Source organism: Octopus sinensis, linkage group LG19 (genome assembly GCF_006345805.1).
Source record: "Octopus sinensis linkage group LG19, ASM634580v1, whole genome shotgun sequence".
Taxonomy (NCBI): Eukaryota; Metazoa; Mollusca; class Cephalopoda; order Octopoda; family Octopodidae; genus Octopus; species Octopus sinensis.
Window position 1 is genome coordinate 30,597,384 of NC_043015.1, and position 27,025 is coordinate 30,624,408.

Sequence of the window (27,025 nt, forward strand, 5' to 3'; positions counted from 1 at the left end):
TAAATTTTTTTTGAGAGTTAAAAGGTCGAGTTGCGTCCCCTAGACAGTCTGTGGTTTGTGTTTCTGATTCTCGACCCCATGTCAAAATTATCGATTTTTTTCAGAACTGGGGGAACTTTTCAAAATTTTCGCTGCGTTAGTTTTGAATTATAACATTGGGCTATGTGTGTGTCAAATTTCATCAGAATCGGTTGAAAGCCGTGGTCAGGGTGAGGGTACAACCTAACAGACACACAGACAAACTGCCGTTTATATAGAGAGAGATGATTTCCACAGAAATCATTTAGCAATAAGCAGAGTGATAACTTTAAATGTTTGTGTATGGGTATACATGAATGTTAATGATGATTATACATCCACTTCACTCACAGATAGGTTGGCGTTAGGAGGGCATCCAGCTATAGAAACACTGCCAGATCAGACTGTTGCCTGGTGCAGCCTCCTGGCTTCCCAAACCCCATTCGAACCGTCCAACCCATGCTTGCATGGAAAATGGACGTTAAATGATGATATAAGAGCTTATGCATCCATATATGCCATCTGTAGGCTGTGAATTAGCAGATAGAATGACTAGGACACCAGGGGGTGATATTGCTTAGTGATATTTGTTTGGGGTTTTCCACATTCTGAGTCAAATCCCATCCAGGTCAATTTTGCCTTTCATTTTTCCAGGGTTGATAAAGTACCGCTGTAGAGTAGTGGATTGCCAAAAATAGAGCTTTATACAGGGTTTCCTTCCAGTATCTGTACTAACTTTATGTATTCTCAGAGTAACACAGGCACCAAGGAGTGTCAGATGGATGTAAAAAAACATCTTTTGAGTGTCGTCGTTGCCAGAACCACCTGACTGGCCCTCATGCCGGTGGCATGTAAAAGCACCCACTATACTCTTGGAGTGGTTGGCGTTAAGAAGGGCATCCAGCTGTAGAAACTTTGCCAGGTCAGACTGGAGCCTGGTGTAGTCTTCTGGCTCACCAGTCCTCAGTCAAACCGTCCAACCCATGCGAGCACGGAAAGCAGACGTTAAACTATGATGATGATAATGATATATAATTAGTTTTTGCTTATTGTAGTTAGATTAACTCATACATGTTGATTGAAGTAGATTATATTTGCTGTATCACAGACATATCCCTCCTCCAATGCCAGCATGGAAAAATTGACGTTTTAACACCAGTGTTGTTTTACTGACATGTTATTTTCTCAAGCTGTTCTTGCTATTTATCTAGGGAACTGCACTGCTAACTGTGGATCAGAGGCGTTGGTTGGATTTGAAGGGCAGAATCAAGCTTGCTCACCCACTACATATTCCTCCGAGACCAGGTAAGTCGAGGTCTTTTTTATAATTTTTTGATTTAAAACATAGATGGCAAATGAAAATCGAAATCGATCAACATCAATGGAAATTGTAGTTGTGATACCAGTGCCAATGGCACGTAAGAGAACCGTCCGAACGTGGACATTGCCAGCACCGCCCCGACTGGCCTCCGTGCCGGTGGCACGTAAAATGCACTGTCCGATTGTGGCCGTTGCCAGCCTCGTCTGGCCCCCGTGCCGGTGGCACGTAAAAAGCACCATCCGATCGTGGCTGTTTGCCAGCCTCGTCTGGCACCTGTGCAGGTGGCACGTAAAAAGCACCCACTACACTCATGGAGTGGTTGGCGTGAGGAAAGGCATCCAGCCATAGAAACACTGCCAGATCAGACTGGGCCTGGTGCAGCCTTCTGGCTTCCCAGACCCCAGTTAAACCATCCAACCCATGCTAGCATGGAAAGCGGACGTTAAATGATGATGATGATGATGATGATGGCAGTAGTTGAGCTTCCTTCCCCAAAATTTCAGGCCTTGTACCCAAAGTAAAAAGGATTATTATTATTATTAAGGCAGAATCGTTAGCACACTGTGAAAGATGCTTAGCAGTATTTTGTCTGTCTTTATGTTCTGTGTTCAAATTCTGCCTAAGTCGACTTTATCTTTCATCCTTTTGGGACCAATAAAATAAGTACCAATTGAATATTGGGGTCAATGTAATTGGCTATCCCCTTCCTCCAAATTTCAGGACTTGTGCCTACAGTAGTTAGGATTATTATTATTATCATTATTATTATTGTTATTATTTGTGTGGGTATGTATGTCTGTATGTGGGCGTGCATGTTAATTTTTGTAAGATAAACAGTACTTTTAGGGTATATAATTTCTGTTTATCTTACATAAATTAGCGTGTTTGTGTTAATTTATGTGAGATAAACCCCACTACATACACACACACACACCAAAGAACTTAGATTTTGTTTTTCATTCTGAGACATTTCCTCATTCCTTTAACATTTCTCTTCTATTCTCAGATGGCAATGGTTTCCGTGCTTTAATGTACGATATCACCCAACACATATTTTTCAAAAGGGCTGTGGCAATTTTAGTTTTGGCTAATTGTAGTTTACTATCTGTTCCAGTGAGTACCTTTTATCTCAATTGCATCCTTTACATGTTCTTGTCGTTCAATTGAACTCCTTTTCATGAATTCATCTTTCAATCGTTTTTTTCCATTGCAGTGGTTGAAAAATGACCACAAAACATTTGTACTTGCAAGCATCTCGACTGTGTTCACACTTCTCTTTTTATGTGAGGTAAGTTGTCCACGTTTTGTCAGTTTAATCGTTTGTTTGGGGAAATTGAACAACAACAACTAGATGACAACAGTCATGCTAATCCTCGTCATCTTCGTTTTACTTTCACTTTCCATAACCGCATCCACCACAAAGTCCGGTCCGGTCCTTGTTGCAGCGTGATGGCTTGTGTGCTTCAGTGATCCTAAGAGCTGTGCAACAAAGTGCAAGTTCTTGGTGGGGTCTCCTGTACCAGACAGGTCGAAGGCCTTAATTGGTCCTCTGTCTGTTACAACGATGTGGGTTCCAGTCGATCCAATCAGTGGAACAGCCTACTTGTGCAATTAACATGCAAGTGGCAGAGCAATCCGCAGACACACATACCTATTTCTTTACTACCAACAAGGGGCTAAACACAGAGGGGACAAACAAGGACAGACAAACGGATTAAGTCGATTATATCGACCCCAGTGCGTAACTGGTACTTAATTTATCGACCCCGAAAGGATGAAAGGCAAAGTCGACCTCGGTGGAATTTGAACTCAGAATGTAGCGGTAGATAAAATACCGCTTAGCATTTCGCCCAGTGTGCTAACGTTTCTGCCAGCTCACTGCCTTCCACAGACACACATACCTTTAATGTAGATCACAGGAAAGATTCAGGGTGACATAGAATGTAACAAAGCTGGCCCTTTGAAATACTGGTACTACTCATTTTTACCTGACATGTGAATTTTGGTATAAGGCTGCTATTTTAGTCGGGGTGAAAGAGCGAGTTATATAGATTGACCACCACCCCCAGTGCTCAGCTGGTACTTACTTCATTGACTCTGAAAGAATGAAAACAAAATCCATCTCAGGAGAATTTGAATGCAAAGAGCCAGAAGAAATGCTGCTAATTATTTTATGACATTCTGCTGGTCAAGGTTAACGTTGGATGTTTCTGTCATTTTCCCTTTGATAAAGGTAGCTTTTGCACATTTATCGAGGCCAAATTGCATTCTGATGTCATCACTGAATTGTTTAACAATCGCTAGTAAGCCCTTGAGTTGTTGGTCATTTTTGCAAAGAGCTTTAAATCATCCATGTAAATGTGATGATTTATATTTTTATCAAACATTTTATACCCATACTGTGCATCATTGAGCAATTTTGAGAGAGGTATTAAGGCTAGACAAAAGCAGAGTAGTGATAGTAAATTATTATTATTAATAATAATAATAAGGTGGTGGATTGGTAGAATTATTAGAATGTCAGGAAAATGCTATGTGGCATGTTTTGACTTCACCCTTTAACACTTTTTTTTTGTCGGGGTCAATAAAAGTAAAGTACCAGTCACGTACTGGAGTTGATTTAAATGACCGACCCTCTCTCCCAAGCTTTCTGGCTTTGTACCTATTTTAGAGACTATTATTATTAGGTTGATGGATTGGTATAATAGAGTGTATTTTGTGCCAGTGTTAGAAATTACTATGTTGTTTATTGTTGTTTCTCTTATTAGGTTATTATGAAGATGATTGCTCTAACCCCCAATGGCTACTGGACAAGTCATCGGAATCGGTTTGACATGTTGGTCACTTTCCTTGGAGTTATATGGATTGTCTTACACTTCACTGTTCGGGTAAGTCCATATTAGTGTTACAATTCTATCATCAATCTCTCCTCTTATGCTATTCCAACAGCTGTTGGCAATCACGACCCTCCATGCTAAAATCTGAAGATTCATGATGTTTCAGTGGGAAAGAGACAGTGTTGGTTTCCTATAGCTTTTTGGTGGTTTATTTACAGTTTACTCTGCCAGTGTCCTGTTTAATTCTACACAGGCCAGTGGGTTTCTATGACACCTGTCTTCCGAGTCCTGTATGCCTTAGCATCTTCTGCTATTTGTCCCTTTCCATGCTAGCATGGGTTGGACGGTTCAACAGGGGTCTGGCAAGCCAGAAGGCTGCACCAGACCCAGTCTGATCTGGCAATGTTTCTACAGCTGGATGCCCTTCCTAATGCCAACCACTCCGTGAGTGTAGTGGGTGCTTTTCACGTGCCACCAGCACAGGTGCCAAACGAGGCTGGCAAACTATTATTATTATCATTATTATGTAACATCTGTTCTCCATGCAGGCATTGCTTGGTCAGTTTGACAGGAGCTGGCCAGCTGTAGAGCTATATTTCTTTAAATTTTTTCTACTTCATTCTTATCTTGGCTACTGTCCCTTTGGAATTCTCTCAGCCCTGCTCTTTAGGGTACCTAGGTAACAGAAGCTATCAACTACATTTAAGGAACCCTCTGAATATTATCATGCCATGTCATATCCTATAATCTTATTTTATATGGTAAAACTAGAATTAAAAATTAACTTTTCATTTGTTTGACTTGAAACATTGTCAGTCAGATATTAAATCAACTGTATCCTGGTATTGTTGTTTTAACTTCAGGTCAACCCTCATTCAACAGAACCATAATCAAACACATTTCAACCATAACTGCCCAGTCATTTTCTCTACTTTATTATATTTAAGACTTCACTGTCATCCAATATGTTCTTACTTTCCTTTGTCAAAAACAGTAGTGTATGTTATAAGGGATAGTTGGTGCCAATCTTTCTCAGGTTGAGTAACCAGTTTCTGAAATATGCTCAACATATAGTGTTGAGAGAACCAACTCTCAATAAAATTACCATAAGATGTAATGTTTGATTATTTTTCTTGTATATTTCAGAATGTTGGCAGTAATACATATGGTTATGTCATCATTGTTTTACGGTTTTTCACAATCACAGGGAAACACGTAAGTTGTTCCATGCATGGAATGTTTCCTTATTTTTACTTTGTGATAAAGGACGTTTATATGGCCAGATACACTATATATATAAGTATGTTTACCTTAAAATATATATAAAAATTGCTGAGAGGTGGGGGCATGACTTTTTGATGAATCAAGTCTATTACCAGTCTTGGTTTAAATTCACACTCAGAATCACATCCGTTTTATCGTTCATGCTCTTACAAGAAAATCTGAAGTCTAAAGTTTCTTTTTAACTTTGAAAACAATCTCAAACCATAGTTTTATTGCTGTTGTTGTTAAAAACGTTTAACTGGTTTTACAAAATCTTAAATGTTAGTTTATATTTCGTTTTTGGATTTGGTTTGCAAGATTCTTTATATGAGTTTGTGTGTTGAAGCATATTCTGTTGTGTCTGGGGAAAGTCATTTTCTTTTGGTGCTTTTTATTTAACACACTCATCGGTAAAATTTCCATTTATTTCTTGTTTTTATTTTCCTAAAATTTTCAAGTCAAGACTATTGCAAAGGTTGCAAGACGCAACGAAAATTTTAGGAAAATAAAAATAAGAAAAAAGTGGAAATTTTACTGGTGAGTGCGTTAAATTGTAAGGCACAAAAAGAAAATGACTCTCCCCAGGCACAACAGATTATAGCTTATAGTTTCCTTAATGACTTAATCTAAATGTGATGATTTGCTTTCAGGCAACACTCACCATGCTAATGCAGACAGTTGTTATGTCCGTTTTAAAGAGCTTTTTCATCATCACTGGAATGTTTTTGTTAATGCTGTTCTATGCCTATGCTGGTGTCATCTTGTTTGGCAATGTTAAATATGGGTACAATTTGGGAAGGTAGGTACAACGGAACACATTTTTTTATTTTACTTTTTGGTTTATTATTGCTATTGTTGTTATTATTATATCCTAAAACCAAAGTGCCACATAAAAAGCATTGGTGTGGGTGCTGGTGGAGCATAAAAAGCACCCAGTACACTCTGTAAAGTGGTTGGCTTTCGGAAGGGCATCCAGCTGTAGAAACCATGCTAAAATGGACTATGGAACTTGGTGCAGCCCCTAGCCTTGCCAGTTCCTGCCGAGCCATCCAACCCATGCCAGCATGGAAAACGTGTTAAACGATGATGATGACAATGGTTATTATTAAGACAGTGATCCGACAGAATTGTTAAAACATTGGACAAAATGCCTAGGGGTACTTCTTCTGACTCATTGCGTTCTGTGTTCAAATTTTGCCAAGGTTGACTTTACCTTTAACCTTAACCTTAACCCTTTCAACTTTTCAGGGTCAATAAAATAAGTATCAGTTGAATGTTACAGTTGAACATTACAGATTAACCTGCTCCCATTAAAATTGCTGGCCTTGTGCCAAAATTTGAAACCACTCTTGTTGTCATTACTACTACTACTACTACTACTATTATTTAGGTGGTGACTGGCAGAATGTCTTGCAAACAACTTGCACATGCAAGTGCTACCAGTTAAAAGCTTCGTATACCGGAAGCTAGCAAGTGTATGGGGTCATCAGGAGAGAATGCGTGCCGTTTCAGGGCCTACCTCTCGACGGCATCAATGCGCACCGGCCCCACTCACTGATATGAGGCCCCGCTTGCAAGATCAGCTGGTTATGAAGAACTCAATATACTTCTAACCATCGCTCATCGTCTCTTTTTAACCAAATCCAGTGGCTAGCCTTCTCCACTGTAGATTGGATATCAGTCATGGTTGTATTGACATTTCCTTTGCCTTTATGTTCTGAGTTCAAATGTCACCAAGGTCAACTTTGTTATCATCCTTTCAGAGTTGATAAAATAAGTACCAGTTGAGCACTGGGGTTGATGCAATTGACTAGCCCTTCCCCCACCAAAATCTCAAGCCTTATGCCTATAGTAGAAAGGGTTATTATTAATGCAGTAAGTTGGCAAAATCTTTAGCATATCAGACAAAATGCTTAACATTTCTTCTAGGGAGTTCAAAATCCTCCGAGGTTGACTTTGGTACTTTATTAGCCTCAAAAGAATGAAAAGCAGTCAAGCACTGGAGTTGATATAATTGACTAGCCCCCTCCCTCAAAATTTCAGGCACAGTAAACATATAACATGTTAGTTTTTGTTGTTTGTTTTCTTTCAAGTTAACTGTTGGTTCTTAACAAAAGGCCTTGAACAAGTCATAGTCATGTGTCCAGGGGCCAGGCCATGCCAATGTGGATCTGAATGAACATAAAGATAACAACACTAACAATGCCTATGCATAACAATGAGTACATAAAACAACACCTGTCATGTGTGGCTTTAACCCTTTAGTATTTAAACCGACCAAATTCGGCCAAAATAGTTAATCTGTTTTATGTTCAAACTGACCAGATCCAGGCTCTCACACCTACCCTACAATGTTATTCTACATTAGGTAATTACACTATCAAGATCTTGAAGATATGAGATAATGCATGATTAATTCAAATCAATGGGAATCAATAGGCATTATGTTTGATAGAATAATCAGAACACTAAAGGGTTAAAGATTTCAATGTCAGCTTCTTTTCATTATTCTCTCTTCAGACATGCAAATTTCAAGACAGCTCCAAATGCCATTGCTTTGTTGTTCCGTATTGTTACTGGCGAAGACTGGAACAAGATTATGCATGATTGTATGGTAAGTCCACCTGTATTTTTTGTCTAATTAGAATTCAAGCATCCGAGTTTATATTTAGATAGATTAGATAAAACTTTATATTTAGTAGATTAGATAAAATCTACTAAAATGCAGTCTTGCATATCAAACACATTTTTACCTCTGATGTTGTTTTCCCTCTACACAAATGACATTCTATATAAGAAGTATGTGGACATGTGTAATACTGAATATTAAGAACTAGCACTATGACCCGGCAACGCCAGGTCATAGTGCTAGTTTATTTGTTGAATAATTTTTCTTTCAAATTTCAATGAAATATATTTCGCTATTAATTCATGTCAATTTTTTTTGGTTCCTTTTATTTCCTGAACAGATCAGCCCTCCATTTTGTTCCATTAAGCAGGATGGCTGGAAGACCGACTGTGGAAATTTCACTGCTTCCCTCATGTACTTTTGCTCTTTCTACATCATCATTACATACATTGTGTTAAATTTATTGGTTGGTAAGTAAAAAAAGAATATATTCAGAATTATATGTAACCTAGCTTTTTTTCTTACTTTTATATAGTTACTACACTAGTTTTTGCTCTCTCTCCCATTATTACTGCTAAAATCTCATTTCAAAGTAAGAGATGAACATGAAACTATGGCAAACCTGTAGCAGCTTTAGACTTTATAATATTTGAACTTCAAAGAGTTCAGGTGTGTTAATTCTGAAATATTAGTTACAGTTTTGTTCTAGATACTCAACAAACCAATATTATTATAACTTTATCCATATCACTCTCTAGATCAGTGCTTTTCAAACTTTTTGCTGGAGCGGAACCCCAAGGAAACATTCCACTGGCTCGAGGAACCCCTGTGCAATAATTTAATAGTCTTATGCACACATATCTGCACAGGAGAATTAAAAATTACTGCCGATTTTAGCAGTTTTGTAACTTCTTGTGGCAGCCCTGGTTGAAAACCACTGCTCTAGATCATCATCATCATGTAACATCCATGTTCCATGCTGGCATGGATCTGATGGGTCCATCATGTTCCAGTGTTAGCTTTGGCCTGGTTTCTATGGCCAAACGCTCTTCCTAATGTCAAGTACTTTACAGTATGTATTGGGTTCTTTTTTCATGCCACCAGTACTAGTGAAGTTGTCATGTAGTTGGCAAGACTATGATTGGCGGGATAACTTTGTGTTAGGAGATGAGGGGCAAAAGATGGGTAAATAAGGAGCTAGAGCAGAACAAATTTCTCACTGTAGAGGAGCTGTGTGACTACTGACATTGTAGAGGGGGGGGGGAATGATTTCAAGTGAAGCAAGAAATTAATGGGTCAGAGAGTAAAAGATGACTGACAGTGTTAAGCAGCAGAATGGTAATGATGAAACAGTGGAGAAGAGAAGGAGGAGAGAGGGATAGTATTAGATAAGTTGCAGGAGTGGGTGAGAGGCAAGCATCATGCATGAGGAGGAGCGTGAGAGATGTAGTGTAAAGGGAGACTAGTTGTTGATTCAGTATTCTGGGTTGAGCATATTAAAAACAATATATGAGAGAAAAAGAAACCAGTCATGTTTTAAAATATATTTCAGTTTTTACACTCATTTTCGTCTATCTTTAACAGGGCACATTTTCCATTTATCTATTTTAGATTTTTTTTTTTGAAAATTGCACACTATCCATCTATGTTTCCTGGGAAACATATTTATTTCAGTTTAACATTTCTTTTTTCACAGCTATTATTATGGAGAATTTTTCATTATTTTATTCGAATGAAGAAGATGCTTTACTCAGTTATAACGACATCCGACAGTTTCAGAACACCTGGAATTTAGTAGATATCAACCGAAAGGTAAGTCATTAGATTATTCTTTTACCTGCTGGTTTTTGGTCCTTTGAGCCTTTCGATACCAATCCAACAGAGACCACCCATACTAAGATGTTTGTATTCAAATTTAACCTTTTAGTATTCAGATTGCTCTACCAAATGTAATGCTTATGTATTCGCATTCATCATCATCATCATCATCGTTTAACGTCCGCTTTCCATGCTAGCATGGGTTGGACGATTTTGACTGAGGACTGGCGAACCAGATGGCTGCACCAGGCTCCAATCTTGATTTGGCGGAGTTTCTACAGCTGGATGCCCTTCCTAACGCCAACCATTCCGAGAGTGTAGTGGGTGCTTTTTACATGCCACCAGCATGGGTGCCAGTCAGGCGGTACTGGCAACGACCTCGCTCGAATCTTTTTACACATGTCACTAGCATAGGTGCCAGTAAGGCGACGTTGGTAACGATCATGCTTGAATGGTGCCCTTTTATGTGCCACTGGCATCGAAGCCAGTTGGCTGCTCTGGCAACGATTATGCTCGGATGGTGCTCTTGGCACCCTACTAGCACGGGCACAAGTGCCAGTAAGGCGACGCTGGTAACGATCACACAGCACATTGTTTTGAATTATTCCTTCATTATCTTGTAGCTTGGAGACTTTGATGATGTGACATTGCAGGGAAGGTGTGAGGGGCCAGATCTGGTCAGTTTGAACATAAAACAAATAAAATATTTGAGCCAGATACGACTGGTTTAAATGCTAAAGGGTTAAATCACAGTATAAGAAGAATAATTTGAGCCAGATACGACTGGTTTAAATGCTAAAGGGTTAAATCACAGTATAAGAAGAATAATATTATGAAATTTCAGTTCATCAATACTAACAGAACAATAACATAGGCGTAGGAGTGGCTGTGTGGTAAGTAGCTTTCTAACCAACCACATGGTTCCGGGTTCAGTCCCACTGCGTGGCATTTTGGGCAAGTGTCTTCTGCTATAGCCCCGGGCCGACCAATGCCTTGTGAGTGGATTTGGTAGACGGAAACTGAAAGAAGCCTGTCGTATATATGTATATATATATATATATATATACGTATGTGTGTGCATATGTTTGTGTGTCTGTGTTTGTCCCCCTAGCATTGCTTGACAACTGATGCTGGTGTGTTTACGTCCCCGTCACTTAGCAGTTCAGCAAAAAGAGACCGATAGAATAAGTACTGGGCTTACAAAGAATAAGTCCCGGGGTCGATTTGCTCGACGAAAGGCGGTGCTCCAGCATGGCCGCAGTCAAATGACTGAAACAAGTAAAAGAGTATATAAAAAGTTACTAACCTCTTCCTTATTCTTAATTATACAGGTACAACATTGATTTCTGGAACCTGTAGTCCCAAAGCTTTTCCAGGTTACTGATATTTCTGGACCAAGGGTGATCACCTCTAAATTAAGCAAATATTAAACTTCTTAAATAATTAAATGAAATACAGGTACTTGTTCATTAAAACAAGTGATACAAGTTTATTAATTCTGTACTGTGTAAGATACTGTGAAACAGGACTACCCAGTCAGGTAGTCTTGCAACTGTGGGAGTTTGAAATTCCTGCTCATAAAATAGTGCAGATTATTAGAGGTTCTGGACCATCAGTGCCTGGAAAGTTGGTGTTGTACCTGTATTGAAAAAAATATTGGTATCAAATTTTGGCACGAGGTCAGAAATTATGAGGGAGGGGTAAGTCAACTGATACTTATTTTATCAACCCCAAAAGAATGAAAGGCAAAGTCAACCAGCGTCAATGATGATGATGATTCTACTTCTTCTTCTCCTCTTCTGTCTTCTCCTCCTTCGTCTTCTCCTCCTCCTCCTCCTTCGTCTTCTCCTCCTCCTCCGTCTTATAATAATAACAACAACAACAACATTTAAATGTTGATAAATTTCCCAAAGTAATGAACCCATATATTTTTCTCTCTTTGATGTCTGTATATTTATTCCATCTGATATCTTTGCACTTCAGGGTGTCATACCTGCCAGAAGAGTGAAGTTCTTGTTACGTCTTTTACGAGGTCGACTTGAGGTAGATTTAGAAAAAGACCGTCTACTGTTTAAACATATGTGCTACGAGATTGAAAAACTTTACAATGGAGGCGATGTTACATTCCACGATGTACTCAGGTATGTTAGATGCTAAGGCTGTTGATTTTTTTTTAATGAATCTTCATTATTCCACAATGTGAATTTTGAGAATTTTTTTTATTCCACCCTTCAATTGGAAATTTTAGTCAACAGATCAAATAATGTTGGTGGCCCCTGAGATGTAAGTTTGTGCTATGAGATGTAAGTCTGTGTTCATGTATATGTATGCATGTGTGCACACACAAATGTATACACACACACACTCATTGCAAACCTGCCTACCCAACCAGCCACCCTCAATTCTCTGCGTCTAATCTTTATCCACCTTCTACCTCGAGGATATTCCTTGATACTTCATTTTTACCATCTTTTCTCTTTTTCATGATGGGGTAACCATGTATCTCCTGAACCTAGGCGGATCAGCAATAGAAAACATAAACAAACAGAATGTCTAGAAATAGTCCCCAAGCGAAAGCAGTATCTAAACTTCTGAGGAAATTAAAATCTCTAAAAAGTGGGAGGTGATGATGGGGGGGGGTTAAAATTAAATACATAAGTTGCACTTTCTACAGAAGTCAAATCTCAAAAGGGAAGAGGATGTGGCGAGAATCATGACAGCCCCTGTGTGAGAATGGACTGGCCAAACTCATATAAGTAGCAGCATGTTTGACTGAGAGCGAGAGATGAGAAATTGCAGGGAGTCAAAAGGTGTCGTTTGTGAGTTTGTGGAGAAGCAGGAAATTGTGAGAAGTTATTATAGTTCATTGAAAGTCGTTTTGGCTACAGTTGTTGGCAGAATATTTGGGAACACAGCAAGGGGAGACAGTTGGGGCCTTATCCCATTCCATTATTAGTGCACAACACTAAGGTGACATACTGACATACAGGCGCAGGAGTGGCTGTGTGGTAAGTAGCTTGCTAACCAACCACATGGTTCCGGGTTCAGTCCCACTGCGTGGCACCTTGGGCAAGTGTCTTCTACTATAGCTTCAAGTCAACCAAAGCCTTGTGAGTGGATTTGGTAGACGAAAACTGAAAGAAGCCTGTCGTATATATGTATATATATATATATATATATATGTGCGTGTCTGTTTTTGTCCCCCTAGCATTGCTTGACAACCGATGCTGGTATGTTTATATCCCCGTCACTTAGCAGTTCGGCAAAAGAGACCGATAGAATAAGTCTCAGGGTCGAGTTGCTTGATTAAAGGTGGTGCTCCAGCATGGCCGCAGTCAAATGAGTAAAAGAGTAAATTACGTTATGAAAAGGGTTTACGTATAAATTTATGTATACTGCATTTCAAATCTAATCTGGAGTGAATATATATAAACACACACACACATCACACATACAAAGTCCTTAACCACACTTTCACTATACAATAGCCATTTCGTGATGTGATTATATCATCATCTGTAGTTGCTGCCTTCATATTACTATTTGGTACAAACCCTGTTGATTAACCCCTACTTATCTTTAACCCCAGACAAGAGACCTAATATATCTGTTGGTACAATTCTGTGTGTTTTTGTGTATTTTGAACAGCATGTTGTCATATCGTTCAATGGACATCCGGAAAAGTCTACAGCTTGAAGAATTACTTAACCGAGAAGAACTGGAATATACCATAGAAGAAGAAGTTGCTAAGTTAACCATCCGTAATTGGTTAGATAAATGTTTAAAAAGAATACGAGCAGTAAGTTAATGCATTCGGTTTTTTTATTTTTTACATGTTTGTGTTTATTGAAAGTTTGGAATGTGTTTGTACTGGGGTTTTAAATACTTACCAGAATTTCTACCTGTTTACTCAGGTGTTTTGTACCTGTTTACATAATGTTGTCATGTTTGAAATGAATCTGCAAGGTATTTTCTTACGTTTCCTCAAAATTTTGAAATCATCATCATTGTTTAACATCTGTTTTTCCATGCTAGCATGGGTTGGACGGTTTGGCAGGAGCTGTGACCTGTCTCTAATTGTCTGTTTTGGAATGATTTCTACAGCCAGATGCCCTTCCTAGTGCCAACCACTTTGCAGTGTGTGCTGGGTGCTTTTTTATGTAAAACTGGCACAGATGCATTTATGTAGTACCAACACAAGTGCATTTTACACGGCACCAACACAAGTGCATTTTCATGCAGCATTAGCATGAGTACATTTTATGTAGCACCAGTATTTGTGCATATTATGTAGAACCAGCACAAGTACATTTTGCATGGTACCGGCATTCCATCTGCCATATTCACTTACATTGGTTAACACAGGGCTCTAGTAGAAGACATCTATCTGCTCAAGGTGCCATGCAGTGGGACTGAACTCAAACCCCAAACCATTTGTTTGCAAAAGAAATTTCTTATCCACACAGCCATGCCTATTCCTATCACAGTGTGTGTGTGTGTCCACACGCACACATGCATGTGTTTATGTATGTATGTGTGTTTGTAACCACATATGAATGACACCTTGCTATTAAAGCCGATGAGTGTCCACTCATGTTGGCTTTAATGGTGGTCATTCATATTTTGAATTATAGTTGAAAATCGTTGATCTCTGTTGTCAGGGAAAAACTCTGATGCAAAAGGCAAAATTTCTTTGTAAAAGTACGATATCTCTGCTGCTTTCTTTTAATCAATGAATATACACAAATAGAACTATTTGTACAATTTTAATTTTAGTTTTTTTATTCACTTCTTTCATAAACTCTATTATTATCCATTCCAGAAAGAACATTCGAACATCATCCCCAAATTACGTGCTATGAACGACCCCCTCTTCCCTGTGGCTGAGTTGGTATCAAGTGCAGTGGAAAGCAGTGAAGAGAGCAAAGAAGAAAATGTCCCAGCAGTGACACGGTGTCGAAAGAAAGGTCAAGTTGAACTTCGTAATCCAATTTTGACAACCCAGGGATCTATAACTCAGAGTAAGGTAGGTAACTGTATCAGTTTCAGCCACAATTCCAATATACAGAACACTTTATAGAACTTGCATAATATGAGTTCTCTTGTTGTGCAAAAGTGTGTTATTACCAAAAATTCCTAAGGGTGTCTTCTGCATGAAAAAATATAAATAAGTGCAGGCTACCATATTTATCCAGAGTGGGGGTGGATAAATCTTAATTACATAAAAATGTAATTGTAATGAGAAGAATAAATAGTGTTAATGAAAATGACTTTTATGAGGTACAAGGGAGAGAACTCTTGAAATTTCAATTGATCAAAAATGAAATATAAAGATAAAATAGTGGGGGAGAGTGATGTTTTGTAGCTATGGTAACAAATGCAGTTATAGTTTTGTCTTATTAAAGTCTTTGGTGAAGCTTAGTTCACTCAAAACTGCCAATGTCGTTATTTTAATTAGTTTAATCCTTTGCCAATCCAAAGTATTTTCTACATAGAAAAATACAGAGATTACAAATCTGGGAAATACATATATTTTTTATGGTTTAATTTTCCTTAAAGAAACAATCGATGCCCTCCTACCCCTCGCTCACCCATCACCTACTCGCTTTCACTTTAGTCTGATGTTTCCCTCATCATTCTACTGAAATAGCAAACTTAAAAAATACCAGACCACCACCAGAAAACCTAACATGCTAGAAACAACAGGTAAACGACATTATTTCAGAACTTTCCCCGCTTTCCAAAATGCTAAAAGTGAAACATTGGAAGTGTGTAGCTTTTTGAAAGTGGTGAGGTGATGGGTAAAATTCTTGAAGATTCACACACACACACACACACACACAGAGTTTATAAGATAAAGCACAAAATCCATGCTACTTTGATGCAGCTTGAGAGATTGCAAAGTTGGTGGAGAAACAAAGAAAGAACTGAAGATGTCTGCAAATAGGGAAGGAGGCTTGTACCACTTGGAACAAGCAGAATATTTGTGGGTGAAATTTTGGTACAGGAAAGAGAGCAAGAAACATAGGCAAGTTCACCCTGCATCACACAAGTTTTGCAGACACACACACACTCTTTTATAGTTATAGATGTATATTTACTAATGAAGAATAAGTGTATATATATATTTATGTATATTATATAAGTGTACTGTTTTGTTGTTACAACTGCGAAATAAATAATTCTGTTCTTGTTATTGTTCAGGGCCCTCCTAGTCGAAAGCTTTTGGTTCCTGCCCTCAGTGATAGTGCAGTCATCCATTCAGAGAAGGAAAGAGGTGGTTCAAAAAAGAGGAGTATGGCAGCAGGTAACTAAACAAATTAACAATTCCTTTCATATATTAATTAATATTTCCCATGTTAAGGCAGTGACCTTGCAGAATCATTGCTTAGTGGCATTTCTTTCGACTTCATATTCTGAGTCCAAATGTTACTGGGGCTGACTTTGCCTTTCATCCTGTCAGGGTCGCTAAAATAAAGTACTAGTTGAACACTGGGGTTGATGTAATCAACTTACCCTCTCCCCTAAAATTTGCTGCCCTTGTGCCAAAATCTGATGCCAATATTTCACATACCCCTCTGTGCGTTGGTATGCTTCCATTTCAAACCTATGACACTACATTGTTTTACTGGGAACAGTACACTTGTTGCCTTCTCCCAGTAAGGTCTGACATCAATGGCTTTTAATACAAGGGTTAAGTAGCAGTTATGAAGTGTAATGATATTAATATAGGGAACTGTGTCCATGAAACTGTCCACCTGGACCACATTTCCTACTTCATGACTATTTACTACACACGCAGAAACAAACATGTATGCATGCAGGATATGTATGTATCTAAGACCTGTTTATCCAACATGTTCTTTCTTTTTAAAGGAAATAGGGTGTGATTTGAGAGATATTTGTCTTCTGTTTCCAGCAAGTCAAGTAACCATGCAGAGCAAGTGGTTCTTGGCCCTTTCTATACTCTTGAACTCCTTGGAAATGCTAGATTAATTTGATTACCTCCACCTTTTGAAAGTTATATTGTATTTAAAGACGAGGAAGTCAGTTTTCTAATAACTAATTTTATTTTTCTTTCAATTGCTGGCATAGCTCTCGGGGCTGTAGCTGCATACAAGCCACCACACCACAACAATACTGTTGTGGACAACATTAATGAAGGAAATATACTTTCCTCTCTTTGCCAAACACCCTAGAATGCCACCCTGCACCCCGTTTCATGTTGGGAATCCTCTGACAGAGACGGGCTCCCTTGTTGGCTCAATATATTTGTTGTAGGGCGGCAAGCTGGCAGAACCATTAGCACGCCGGGCGAAATACGTTGCCGTATTTCGTCTGCCATTACGTTCCGAGTTCAAATTCCGCTGAGGTCGACTTTGCCTTTCATCCTTCTGGGGTCGATAAATTAAGTACCAGTTACACACTGGGGTCGATGTAATCGACTTAATCCCTTTGTCTGTCCTTGTTTGTCTCCTCTGTGTTTAGCCCCTTGTGGGTAGTAAAGAAATAGGTATTTCGTTTGCTGTTACGTTCCGAGTTCAAATTCCGCCGAGGTCGACTTTGCCTTTCATCCTTCCGGGGTCGATAAATTGAGTACCAGTTACGCACTGGGGTCGATGTAATCGACTTAATCCCTTTGTCTGTCCTTGTTTGTCTCCTCTGTGTTTAGCCCCTTGTGGGTAGTAAAGAAATATATATTTGTTGTGTTGTTTAAAAATCCTTTAATGTGTTGTCACGTAGTCTTACTTTTATCTCTTTCTAATTTGCAGGTGTCAAAAGCCTTCCTAACGTAGCAGAGGGTGAAAGTATAACTATCAAAACTGCTCAGGAAAGAGTGCCTGAATACATTTTACGCGGTCGAAGTGTAGACTCCAGTGTTAGCGGTTGGTGGAAAGAACAGTGTAATGTCTCCAGTGATTCAGACCTAGACTAAAAAACACACGAATACACACATACGCATACACACGCACACATACACACAGAGGATTAATTGACAATATCTTTGTGCGGTTGGTTGTTTTTTTGTTTTTTTTTTTCGTTTCTTTTTTTTTTTTATTACCAAAGTATGGCTTGAACCGACGACCAGGAATTCACTCTGTCACTTGTGTGTTTCTGAATTGCATGAAAGGAAAGACTATTTATATGATTGGCAGGTGTGACAGGCAGCAGCAGATTACTGTTGAGTCTTTTTTTTTTCTTTTTTTGTTGGTTTTTTTTTCTTTTTTGCTGCTGTCTCTATTAGTAACTGGCTGTCCAGTGCACGACTTAAAGAACATCTATAGCACAGCCCAAAGCTGGTTACTAGAGGGACCTGAAAATTTTCAATTCAAAATGGAGTGAATCCTGGTTAAAATTTTTTTATTCCCTGACAAAAAAAAGACCAATATTTTTATAACTTTTTTAAGGAAACTTGTGCAAAAGAAACCAAAAAAAAAATATTAAATAGAAAGCAAGAGAGAGAGAAAGAGAGAGAGTGTGTGGTGTGTGTGAGAGAGAGAGAGAAAGAGGAAGAGAAAAAGAGAGGGAGGGAGGGAAAAATCTCAAGAAAAAGAACAACAAAGGACCCACCCCACTTTCTGTTCCACCCCCTCCTGCTTCTCCAGCCCCCACCGTCTTCCCCCCTTCCCCACCCCCTAACAGAATGCTTCCTTGATTATTTAATGTGTTTGGAGGTTGTTTCATTTTTTTCCTTTCCTTTTATGCCCTCCACCCCCACCCTGGTGTGCTTAGCTGTGATTAGGACTGTTCATACAATATTCATGCTGTTGTTGTTATTGTTGTTGTTACTGAATGAGGGCAGTGGATTGGCAGATTTAGCGGAGCATCTATGTTGCAGTATTCGTTCCTGCTCCTTTATGTTCCGAGTTCAAATCCCCACCAAGTCCAACCTTATTTTCCATCCTTTCAGGGTCAATAAATAAAGTACCAGTCAAGTACTGGGGGTAAGTTTAATTGACTATAGCCCCTTCCCCCCAAAATATCAGGCTTTGTGCCTCGTTAGCATGCTAGGCAAAATGCTTAGCAGCATCTCATCCATCTGAGTTCAAATTCCACAGAGGTTGACTTTGACTTTCATCCTTTTGGGATTCATGAAATAAGTTGCAATTAAGCACTGGGGACAATGTAATCAACTAACTCCCTCCCTTGTGCCTATAGAAGAATGGATTATTATTATTAATGAGTTAGCAGAAATGTTAACGAACTAAAATGAACTCTTTGTGGTACTTTTAATTGTTTAGCATTCAGATTACTCTTTAGCAAATACGTTTGTTTATTCATTTTGTTTTGAATTAATCATACATTAATTATCCCATAGCTTTGATATTTTGATGATGTGATTGATTATTTTTAGAAAGACATCAGGTAAATATGAGAGACCAGATCTGTCCGGTTTGGACATAAAACAGGTAGAATATTCCGGCCGGATATGGCCAGTTTTCATACTGAAGGGTTAAGTAAGTCCTTCTATATTCTGAATTGAATCCTGCCAAGGTTGAATTTACCTTTCTGTGTCCCTTGGGGAGGGGCAAAAAAATGGGTACCTGGTTCAACCTTACTTTTCATCCTTTCAGGGTCAATAAATAAGTATCGGTCAAGTACTGGGATCAGTTTAATCAACTAGCCCCTTCCCCCAAAATTTCAGGCTTTGGGCCTCATTAGCATGCCAGAGAGAATGCTTAGCAGCATTTCTCCAAAAATGACCCTCCCTCCCATCTTTATCTACAAAATGTGCAGCTTCGTGCCAATGTAAGAAGTCAGCAGCATCATTGTTAATATTATTATTACAACAACCATTATTGTTATTGTTGCTGTTATCATCATCATCATGATCATTATTATTATTATCATCATCATTGCCATGGCCAAGTGGTCATCAGAACCTCAGAATCCATCATCTAAATCTGTGTTACTTCTGTTCTTCACCCACAGAGTTCTTACACTGAGGGATAGCTGTGAACGTTTGACGCTTCACTCTGTAACCATTGAGATGTAACTGTAAATTGAACCACTCTTGTATACCACGTTACCATCAGGATGGTAGCAATGGTTTTTTACTTTCACCACTAGGTAACATTTCAGTTCTGTTCTTTGTACTTAATCAAGTGAACCCTTTTCAGTGGATCTTTCATGATCATACTGTGATATACTAGTGTACACTAAACACAAATAACTACCTACCTACACACGTGCATTCACACACACACACACACACTTAGCATAAGTTTCATAACAGTTTGTTCATACACAAACACACACACATGTATGTTTATTTATTTCCCATCTAACACTAACATAAGATGGCAACACATGTCCTTATGTGTTCTTCTTACTGTTGTTAACAACTCCTGTCTTTAGTAATTTATGTTAAATAATACACCAAAATATTTTCTGATACATACACCACGAAAAAAAACAAAAGACGAAGACAGGTGGTGTACAAAATAAACAGATGTATTAGTATAACGCTCAGGAATAGAAAAAGTCTTTTACGTTTCGAGCCTATGCTCTTCTACAGAAAGGGACACAGAAAAAAAACAAGGAGAGAGAAAAATGTGTGTAGTGGCTAACGATCTATCATGGCGACTGGATATATATATATATATGCACGCATACACACACACTCTCACTCCCATGTTTAAGTCTATATTCCTCTCTGAATATGCCCACACAAGAGAAACTCAGAATTACGATGGGGTGTATTACAATAGTAACGCACTCCATTTCTATTCTATAGTAAATCTTACATTATAAACTAGTAAATGTTGCATTTATAATAGGAGCAAATGATAGAAATCTTACATCTTTCTAGGTATTTTATTTGTTACAATTTTCCAAGTCAGCTCTGAATCAGCAGATTTATAATCAGAGTTGAGTTATTCCTACTGTGACCATCCCTTTTTTTTTGTTGTTGTTGTCCAAGAGAAAGATACATTATCCCAAGTATACTGCCATTTTTTTTTTTAGATGGTAGGGTGTGATTTGATTTGCGTGACTATATAAGTTCCCCTCGTTAGCTCATTCTTCCATTGGTAAGGAATCATGGGATCAGTTGAACTCAAACTTTTTTCATTCTATGGCTATACATAACATCATCATCATTATCATCATCCATCATTTTACGCGTCCACTTTCCATGCTGGCATGGGTTGGACAGTTTGACAGAATCCAACGGGTCGGCACCCACTCTCTTGCTCCGTTGTCTCAGTTCTGGCATGGTCTCTACGGCTGAAAGCCCTTCCAAATGCCAACTACTTTACAGATTCAATTGGGCCCTTTTGTGTGTGTGTATGTGTGCGTGCATGTCTGTGTGTGCATGCATGTGTGTGTGTGGCTCTGGCATTAATGAGGTCACCTGGTAACTCGCAATCTCCCATGACAGACCAGGAGAAAAGGTGCTGAGATGTTAAAGTATGATGGAAGGAACAGGTTTGTTTTTGTTTTGTCAACGGTTGCTAGTAGAGAAACTAACAGAGGCAGTGTCAAGGAAGGGAATAAGAGAAAAGGAAAGGGAAAGAATAATTATATATACACACATATATATATATACATATATATACACATACATATATATACACATATACACATACATACACATATATACACATACATATATATATATATATATATATATATATATATACATATATATATACATACATATATACACATTATATATATATATATATTTATTATCAGTCTCTATTTCATGTTGACTGCCATTTTTATGTCCTGCTAGTTTTCCGCTGTTCATTTACCATCTCAGTCACGCAGCTTATGGGGGAAGATATATATGTGTTATTTGATTAATCAGAAATATTGTTTTAACATTTTAAAAATAATGTAAATAACATGTTGTTCTCTGCAGTATTCAGTTTGATATCCTACCTTTGTTTTGATACGTCAGACCATTCTTGCCTGAAGAAAGCATTTATCATATATAAGTATATGTTTAGTGCATTTAACTACCAATATTTACCCAACACATATTTATATAATATATACATATAAACCTGCACTAAAACGTTACATACAGATGCATACCTTTATATGTATACATACACACACACACACACATATATATATATGTATAGGCACTGACATAGCAGTGTGATTAAGAAGTTTGCTTCTCAACCATGTGACATACATTGCGTTCATTCTGATGGCAGAGCATTTTGGGCAAGTGTCGTCCTCTTCTGTAACCGTAGGGTAATCAATGTTGTGTGAGGGAATTTGGTACACAGAAACTGAGGGAAATCCATCGTGTATATTTGTTTTAACGTCTGAGTTTGTTTCATGTGTGTGTCTGTGGGAATGTTCACAATCTACACTGAACCACAACTACAGACCATGTTTACATTGGTGCCCCAGCATGGCTACAGTCTAATGCTTGAAACAAGTAAAAGGTAAAAGATACATGAATGATTTAATGATAATTTAGTTGGTCAAAACCAACATTACACACACACATACATACACACACACATATATATGTATGATAATAACAGAATTTTTTAGAAATTTCTGTCGGCTTGCTTCGAGACGCATGCTTATAGTGATGAATTATATGGTTATTGATGATTTGTCTATTTTCGGCATATTTGGCATTAGAATTTTTTTTTCTTTTGCCCTTTTTTATAAGTTGTATATATATATATATTATATATATATATATATATATATATATATATATATATATATATATGCATACATACTTATATCTATCAGCATTGGTAAACAGAAACTATGGGAGTTTTTTTTATGCGTGTATGGATGTGAGCATGTACACAAATGTTGACATTCTGTGTCTTTACTTGTGTGTCACTGTCTAAGAGAAATAGTGATGTGGTGTTTATATTCTTTGTTACTCTGCACTTTTGAAGACAAGTGGAATAAAAAGAAAACACTCCCTAATTTGAAAAACAGGTAAGGGTTAGCAATGGGAAGAGTGTCTGCCCATAAAATGCTGCTTCAAATAAAGTTATAGGTTTTGGCTAAATCCTTCCCAAATGTTAATTATATTGAAAGTTAATTGGAACACAGACAGCTTGCAATCATTAGAAATATAAGAGAAGATTACATAGAACAGAGGTGATGAATCTTCTTAACTCAAAGCATCAGAATGATATCCACAGAACATGAAAACAAGATACACTAGGTTTTTTTTACTGTTATATCAGACATTTTAAAAAATCTACTTCTAAGTTAATATATATGTACAGAATAAGATTAATTAATGTAATTTGATGGTAGTATTTTGTTTAAATTGTGATGTAAAGGGAAAAAAATTTTGACTAAATTGCACACTAATTGTAAACAAATGTCATTACCATAAAAATAGGGTCATTCTTATACAACCTTCCATGAAAATATATCTGGTTGTTATGCTGTTAGCATTTATCTTGATTGAAAAAAAAAAAAAAAAGCAAGGGTTGGTGACAGGAAGAGTGTCCAGCTGTAGAAACCTCACTGAATTTCATTTGACCCAAAGACAGACACATGGGAAACTGAACATTAAAATAATGATGATGATGAAATCATTCCTGGATGCTATTATACATTGATTGGTGCATGCAGTTTGTGAAGCTGCACAGTTCTTGTATGCTGTGTGTGCATTGAGTGCAGAAGAGATATTGAAGATTAGGTATGTGCTTGTCATCATCATTCATCATTGTTCGACCATGGTCGAGACAATGGAATTTACCATGCTACACCAGACTTCATGGTCCATCATGGCATTACGGAGGTCCTGTTTCTGTAATAGTTGGTCAGTTGGAGAGTCTTGTGTTTGTTCATATGGTTGACACAGAGATGGTGGGGCCAGTGTAGTTTGTAGGCGTAAAGGATGGAATAACATGCACACACACACACACACACACACACACATAGAGGTTCTTACTGCTGTTAACAATCACAATTGCCACCATCATTATATATATGTATATATTGTTTGTTTTATGTGAAGATAAATGTAAAACCAATTTAATATTAAACTGAAGGATTACTCACTACTTTTTAGTAGAGTACATCTTTACTATTCAACTTTTACAAGAATATGGGTTCAGAGTTTCGTCTGGCTGGCCCTCATCGGACACTCTGATGAAAACTATCAGGGCAAAACTCAGAAGTTATTATTATCCCCCTTTTTTGTAAAAGTTTATATATATGCGTGTGTGTGTGTATATGTATACATGTATATGTACATATATATATATGTATACATGTATATATATATATGTACATATATATGTATATATATATGTGTGTGTGTGTATTTATATGTATTTATTTCATTTTTATTTCATCTAGTTTCAGCTCACGAGCTGTGGCCATGCTGGGGCATATATATATATGTATGTGTGTATATATATATGTGTGTATGTGTATATATATGTGTGTGTATATATATTTATGTATATATGTGTGTATATATATATATATATCACCGTGGCCAACCAGGTTATCAGATGTTACACATCGCTGGTCACAATGCGCTTCGCATTGTTTTAGCCTTCAAATAGCGCCACCCCGCTGGCTAAGCAAGCTGGCCAATATATATATATAGGGAGAGTAAGAGAGAGAGAGAGAGAAAGACAACAGATATTAAAGGAATGAACATATATCTATCACTTGTTTCAGTGATTTGACTGTGGCCATACTGGCACCGCCTTTAATAGAACAATAGTGCTTATTCTATCGGTCACTTTCCCAAACCACTAAGTCACAGGCATGTAAACACACCAACATCGGTTGTCAAACAATGGTGCAATGACAAACAGACACACACTCACATACATGTATATATGAAGGGCTTCTTTCTGTTTCCATCTACCAAGTCCAGTCATGGAGGCTTTGGTCGGCCCAATGCTATAATAGAAGACATGTGGTTAGAAAGCAAGCTTCTTACCACACAGCCACTCTAGAAAACTCATATTCTCTCTCATTCACACAATTTATTTCAGAAACATCTATTTGGTATTGTTTTGGTTTTTTTTGCTCTTCTTTGAAAACTCACCTACTACCACTACCACCACCACCACCACCACCACACTTATTTATTTTGTTATTTGATGTTTACAGAGTTTATAAACCTCTCAGCTCCTCTTCCTGACACACCTTCATTCTCCTGGTCTCTTGTTTAGCTGATGTGTTTATTCTCCTCCGCTTCCTCTCACTTCAATTCCCTTCCCTTCTTCTTTCAAGATAATGTATATTTATAGACTTCTCCCATTCTTTAACTCCAGCTCTTGTTTAATAATGTGTATTTATAGAACCCCCCTAGCCACCCCCACCCCCTGACACAAAGACATCTAACTACTCTTGCTTAACAGTTCACAAAACACCCTCACCAAAACAACAGCTGCCGGCATTTCTCTGTCTTCCCCTTGTCTCACTTGCACTCTTCTTCACATCACATCACCTCCATCATCTTTTACACATTATACACAATCGTACTATGTCTCCAACCTTGTTGTCATAGAAATACAATTTAGAAAGCAGATTCTTCCATTGAGTTCAAATCCCACGAAAGTCTAGTTTACTTTGTTCCTCCAAAGTCAATAAATCAAGGACTAATCAAATACTGCTGTTAATCTAATCCACCACATTTTTCCCCCTATAGCAAAATTTGAAATTATTTGGATGATGTAGTGATTAAATCAGTAACCTCCCACTAAGATGGGATGGGGGCATTTTAATTATATTTATTTTTCTTGTGGGCATGGGTTAGACAAGTCATCATGGGCCAGGTTACCGTGCACTTACAGCAACAGATAACTGGTCAACAGTTGTTTACATCCTGCAGTGCAGAATCAATGCATTTTATCATGCTTACTGACCACTGAGAGATTGCTCCGTCTGGAGAGAACTAAAGTTTCCTGTCAAACCTGAGTTCTTATTTGCTGTTTCTTCCCTCCTAGATAGCTGCCAATGTAGCTTTCTCTAGCCATATGCCAGTCATACATTACATTTTTGGCATGTTGTTTACAGTTAGATGCCCTTCCTTTCTTTTTATGTTAGAAATCATTATTATCATCATCATCGTCGCTGATAATTATTAACCCTTTCGTTACTGTATTTATTTTGAGATGCTCTGTGTTTCTTTCAATTACTTTAAATATAACAAAGAATTTAGTAAAATAACTTAGTTATATCATTACGCTAGTGTTAGGAACATAAATTGTGACTGAGGTTTGGTGGAAGATTTTAATTCAAAACTTATGAAAGCAAAGACATTTGTACTCAGAGCCAGAGCCGGTTTCAGCCGGTTTGGTATCGAAAGGGTTAAGGTGATGTGTCAGCAGAATTTCAACTGTATCAAAAAAATGTTGTGCATTATGTTTTCCAGCTCTCTATGTCCTGAGTTTACAGCTTGCCATGAAAAACTTAACCTTTTATTCCTCTGGGGTTGATAAAGTACTGAGACCAATGCAATCAGCTATTCCTTCCCCCAAAAAATTTCAGGCCTTGTACCTGTGTTAGAAATAATTATTATTAGTAATAGTATTATGGTTTTGTGTGCATGTGCGTAATCAGGGGAGCGCTGGACAAAATGCCCAGCTGAACGTAATTAAACCCCCTTTATGTTCCAAGTACTAATTTGACTGGATGCTGCTTAGCCTTTCATCCTTCTGGGCTGAACAAAAGTAAATACTAATCTAGCACTGAACCTCCCCAACCAAAAATATATTATTTTTCTTCCTATATTAGAAATCATTGTTATTATAAAGTACCAGTTAAGTACTGGGGTTGATCTAATTGACTATAACCTTCCCTAAAATTTCTGCCCTTGTACTAATGTTACAAGCAATTATTGTTGCTTCTGCTATTGTGGTGAACTGACAGACAAAACGCTTTGCAGTGTCCTTCCAGGATTGATAAAATAAAGTACCAACAGAGTCTGAATCAACTGTACCCCATCCCAAGCAAAAAAATTCCTGGCCCTTGTATCTATGTAAAAAAGAATTATTATTATTGTTTTTGTTGCTCACTGGAGTCACCTATTGATTTCATCTTTCCTCGGTCAATGAAGTAAACACTTGGTATATACTAGCGTTGATTCAATTGACCAGTACTCCCTAAAATTGAAGTTTTGTGCCAAAGTTAAATGATCATTGTTACTATTTGAAGTCTATCACA

At 37.8% G+C, this 27,025-nt stretch overlaps 1 protein-coding gene and 1 long non-coding RNA gene across 4 annotated transcripts in view; one reads left to right on the plus strand and one right to left on the minus strand.

Moving 5' to 3' along the window:
- Positions 1-20,332, plus strand: part of LOC115222255 (sodium leak channel non-selective protein-like) — a 114,726-nt gene extending 94,394 nt beyond the window's left edge. For all 3 annotated transcript variants that reach the window (XM_036511248.1, XM_036511246.1, XM_036511247.1), the window contains 14 exons: positions 1,230-1,323; positions 2,346-2,452; positions 2,553-2,627; positions 4,108-4,227; positions 5,323-5,391; positions 6,090-6,238; positions 7,960-8,053; positions 8,409-8,538; positions 9,765-9,880; positions 11,870-12,027; positions 13,535-13,685; positions 14,709-14,912; positions 16,091-16,193; positions 17,659-20,332. In XM_036511248.1, the coding sequence (XP_036367141.1) occupies positions 1,230-1,323; positions 2,346-2,452; positions 2,553-2,627; positions 4,108-4,227; positions 5,323-5,391; positions 6,090-6,238; positions 7,960-8,053; positions 8,409-8,538; positions 9,765-9,880; positions 11,870-12,027; positions 13,535-13,685; positions 14,709-14,912; positions 16,091-16,193; positions 17,659-17,822 (1,734 nt within the window). In that variant the 3' untranslated portion in view covers positions 17,823-20,332. The remainder of the gene's footprint in view (positions 1-1,229; positions 1,324-2,345; positions 2,453-2,552; positions 2,628-4,107; positions 4,228-5,322; positions 5,392-6,089; positions 6,239-7,959; positions 8,054-8,408; positions 8,539-9,764; positions 9,881-11,869; positions 12,028-13,534; positions 13,686-14,708; positions 14,913-16,090; positions 16,194-17,658) is intronic.
- LOC118767150 lies at positions 95-15,944 on the minus strand. Its single transcript, XR_005003050.1, has 3 exons — positions 15,729-15,944; positions 14,629-14,638; positions 95-106 (listed from the first exon to the last, which is right to left on the minus strand). It is a non-coding gene; the product is annotated as an uncharacterized LOC118767150 (long non-coding RNA).
- Positions 20,333-27,025: the final 6,693 nt, after the last annotated feature.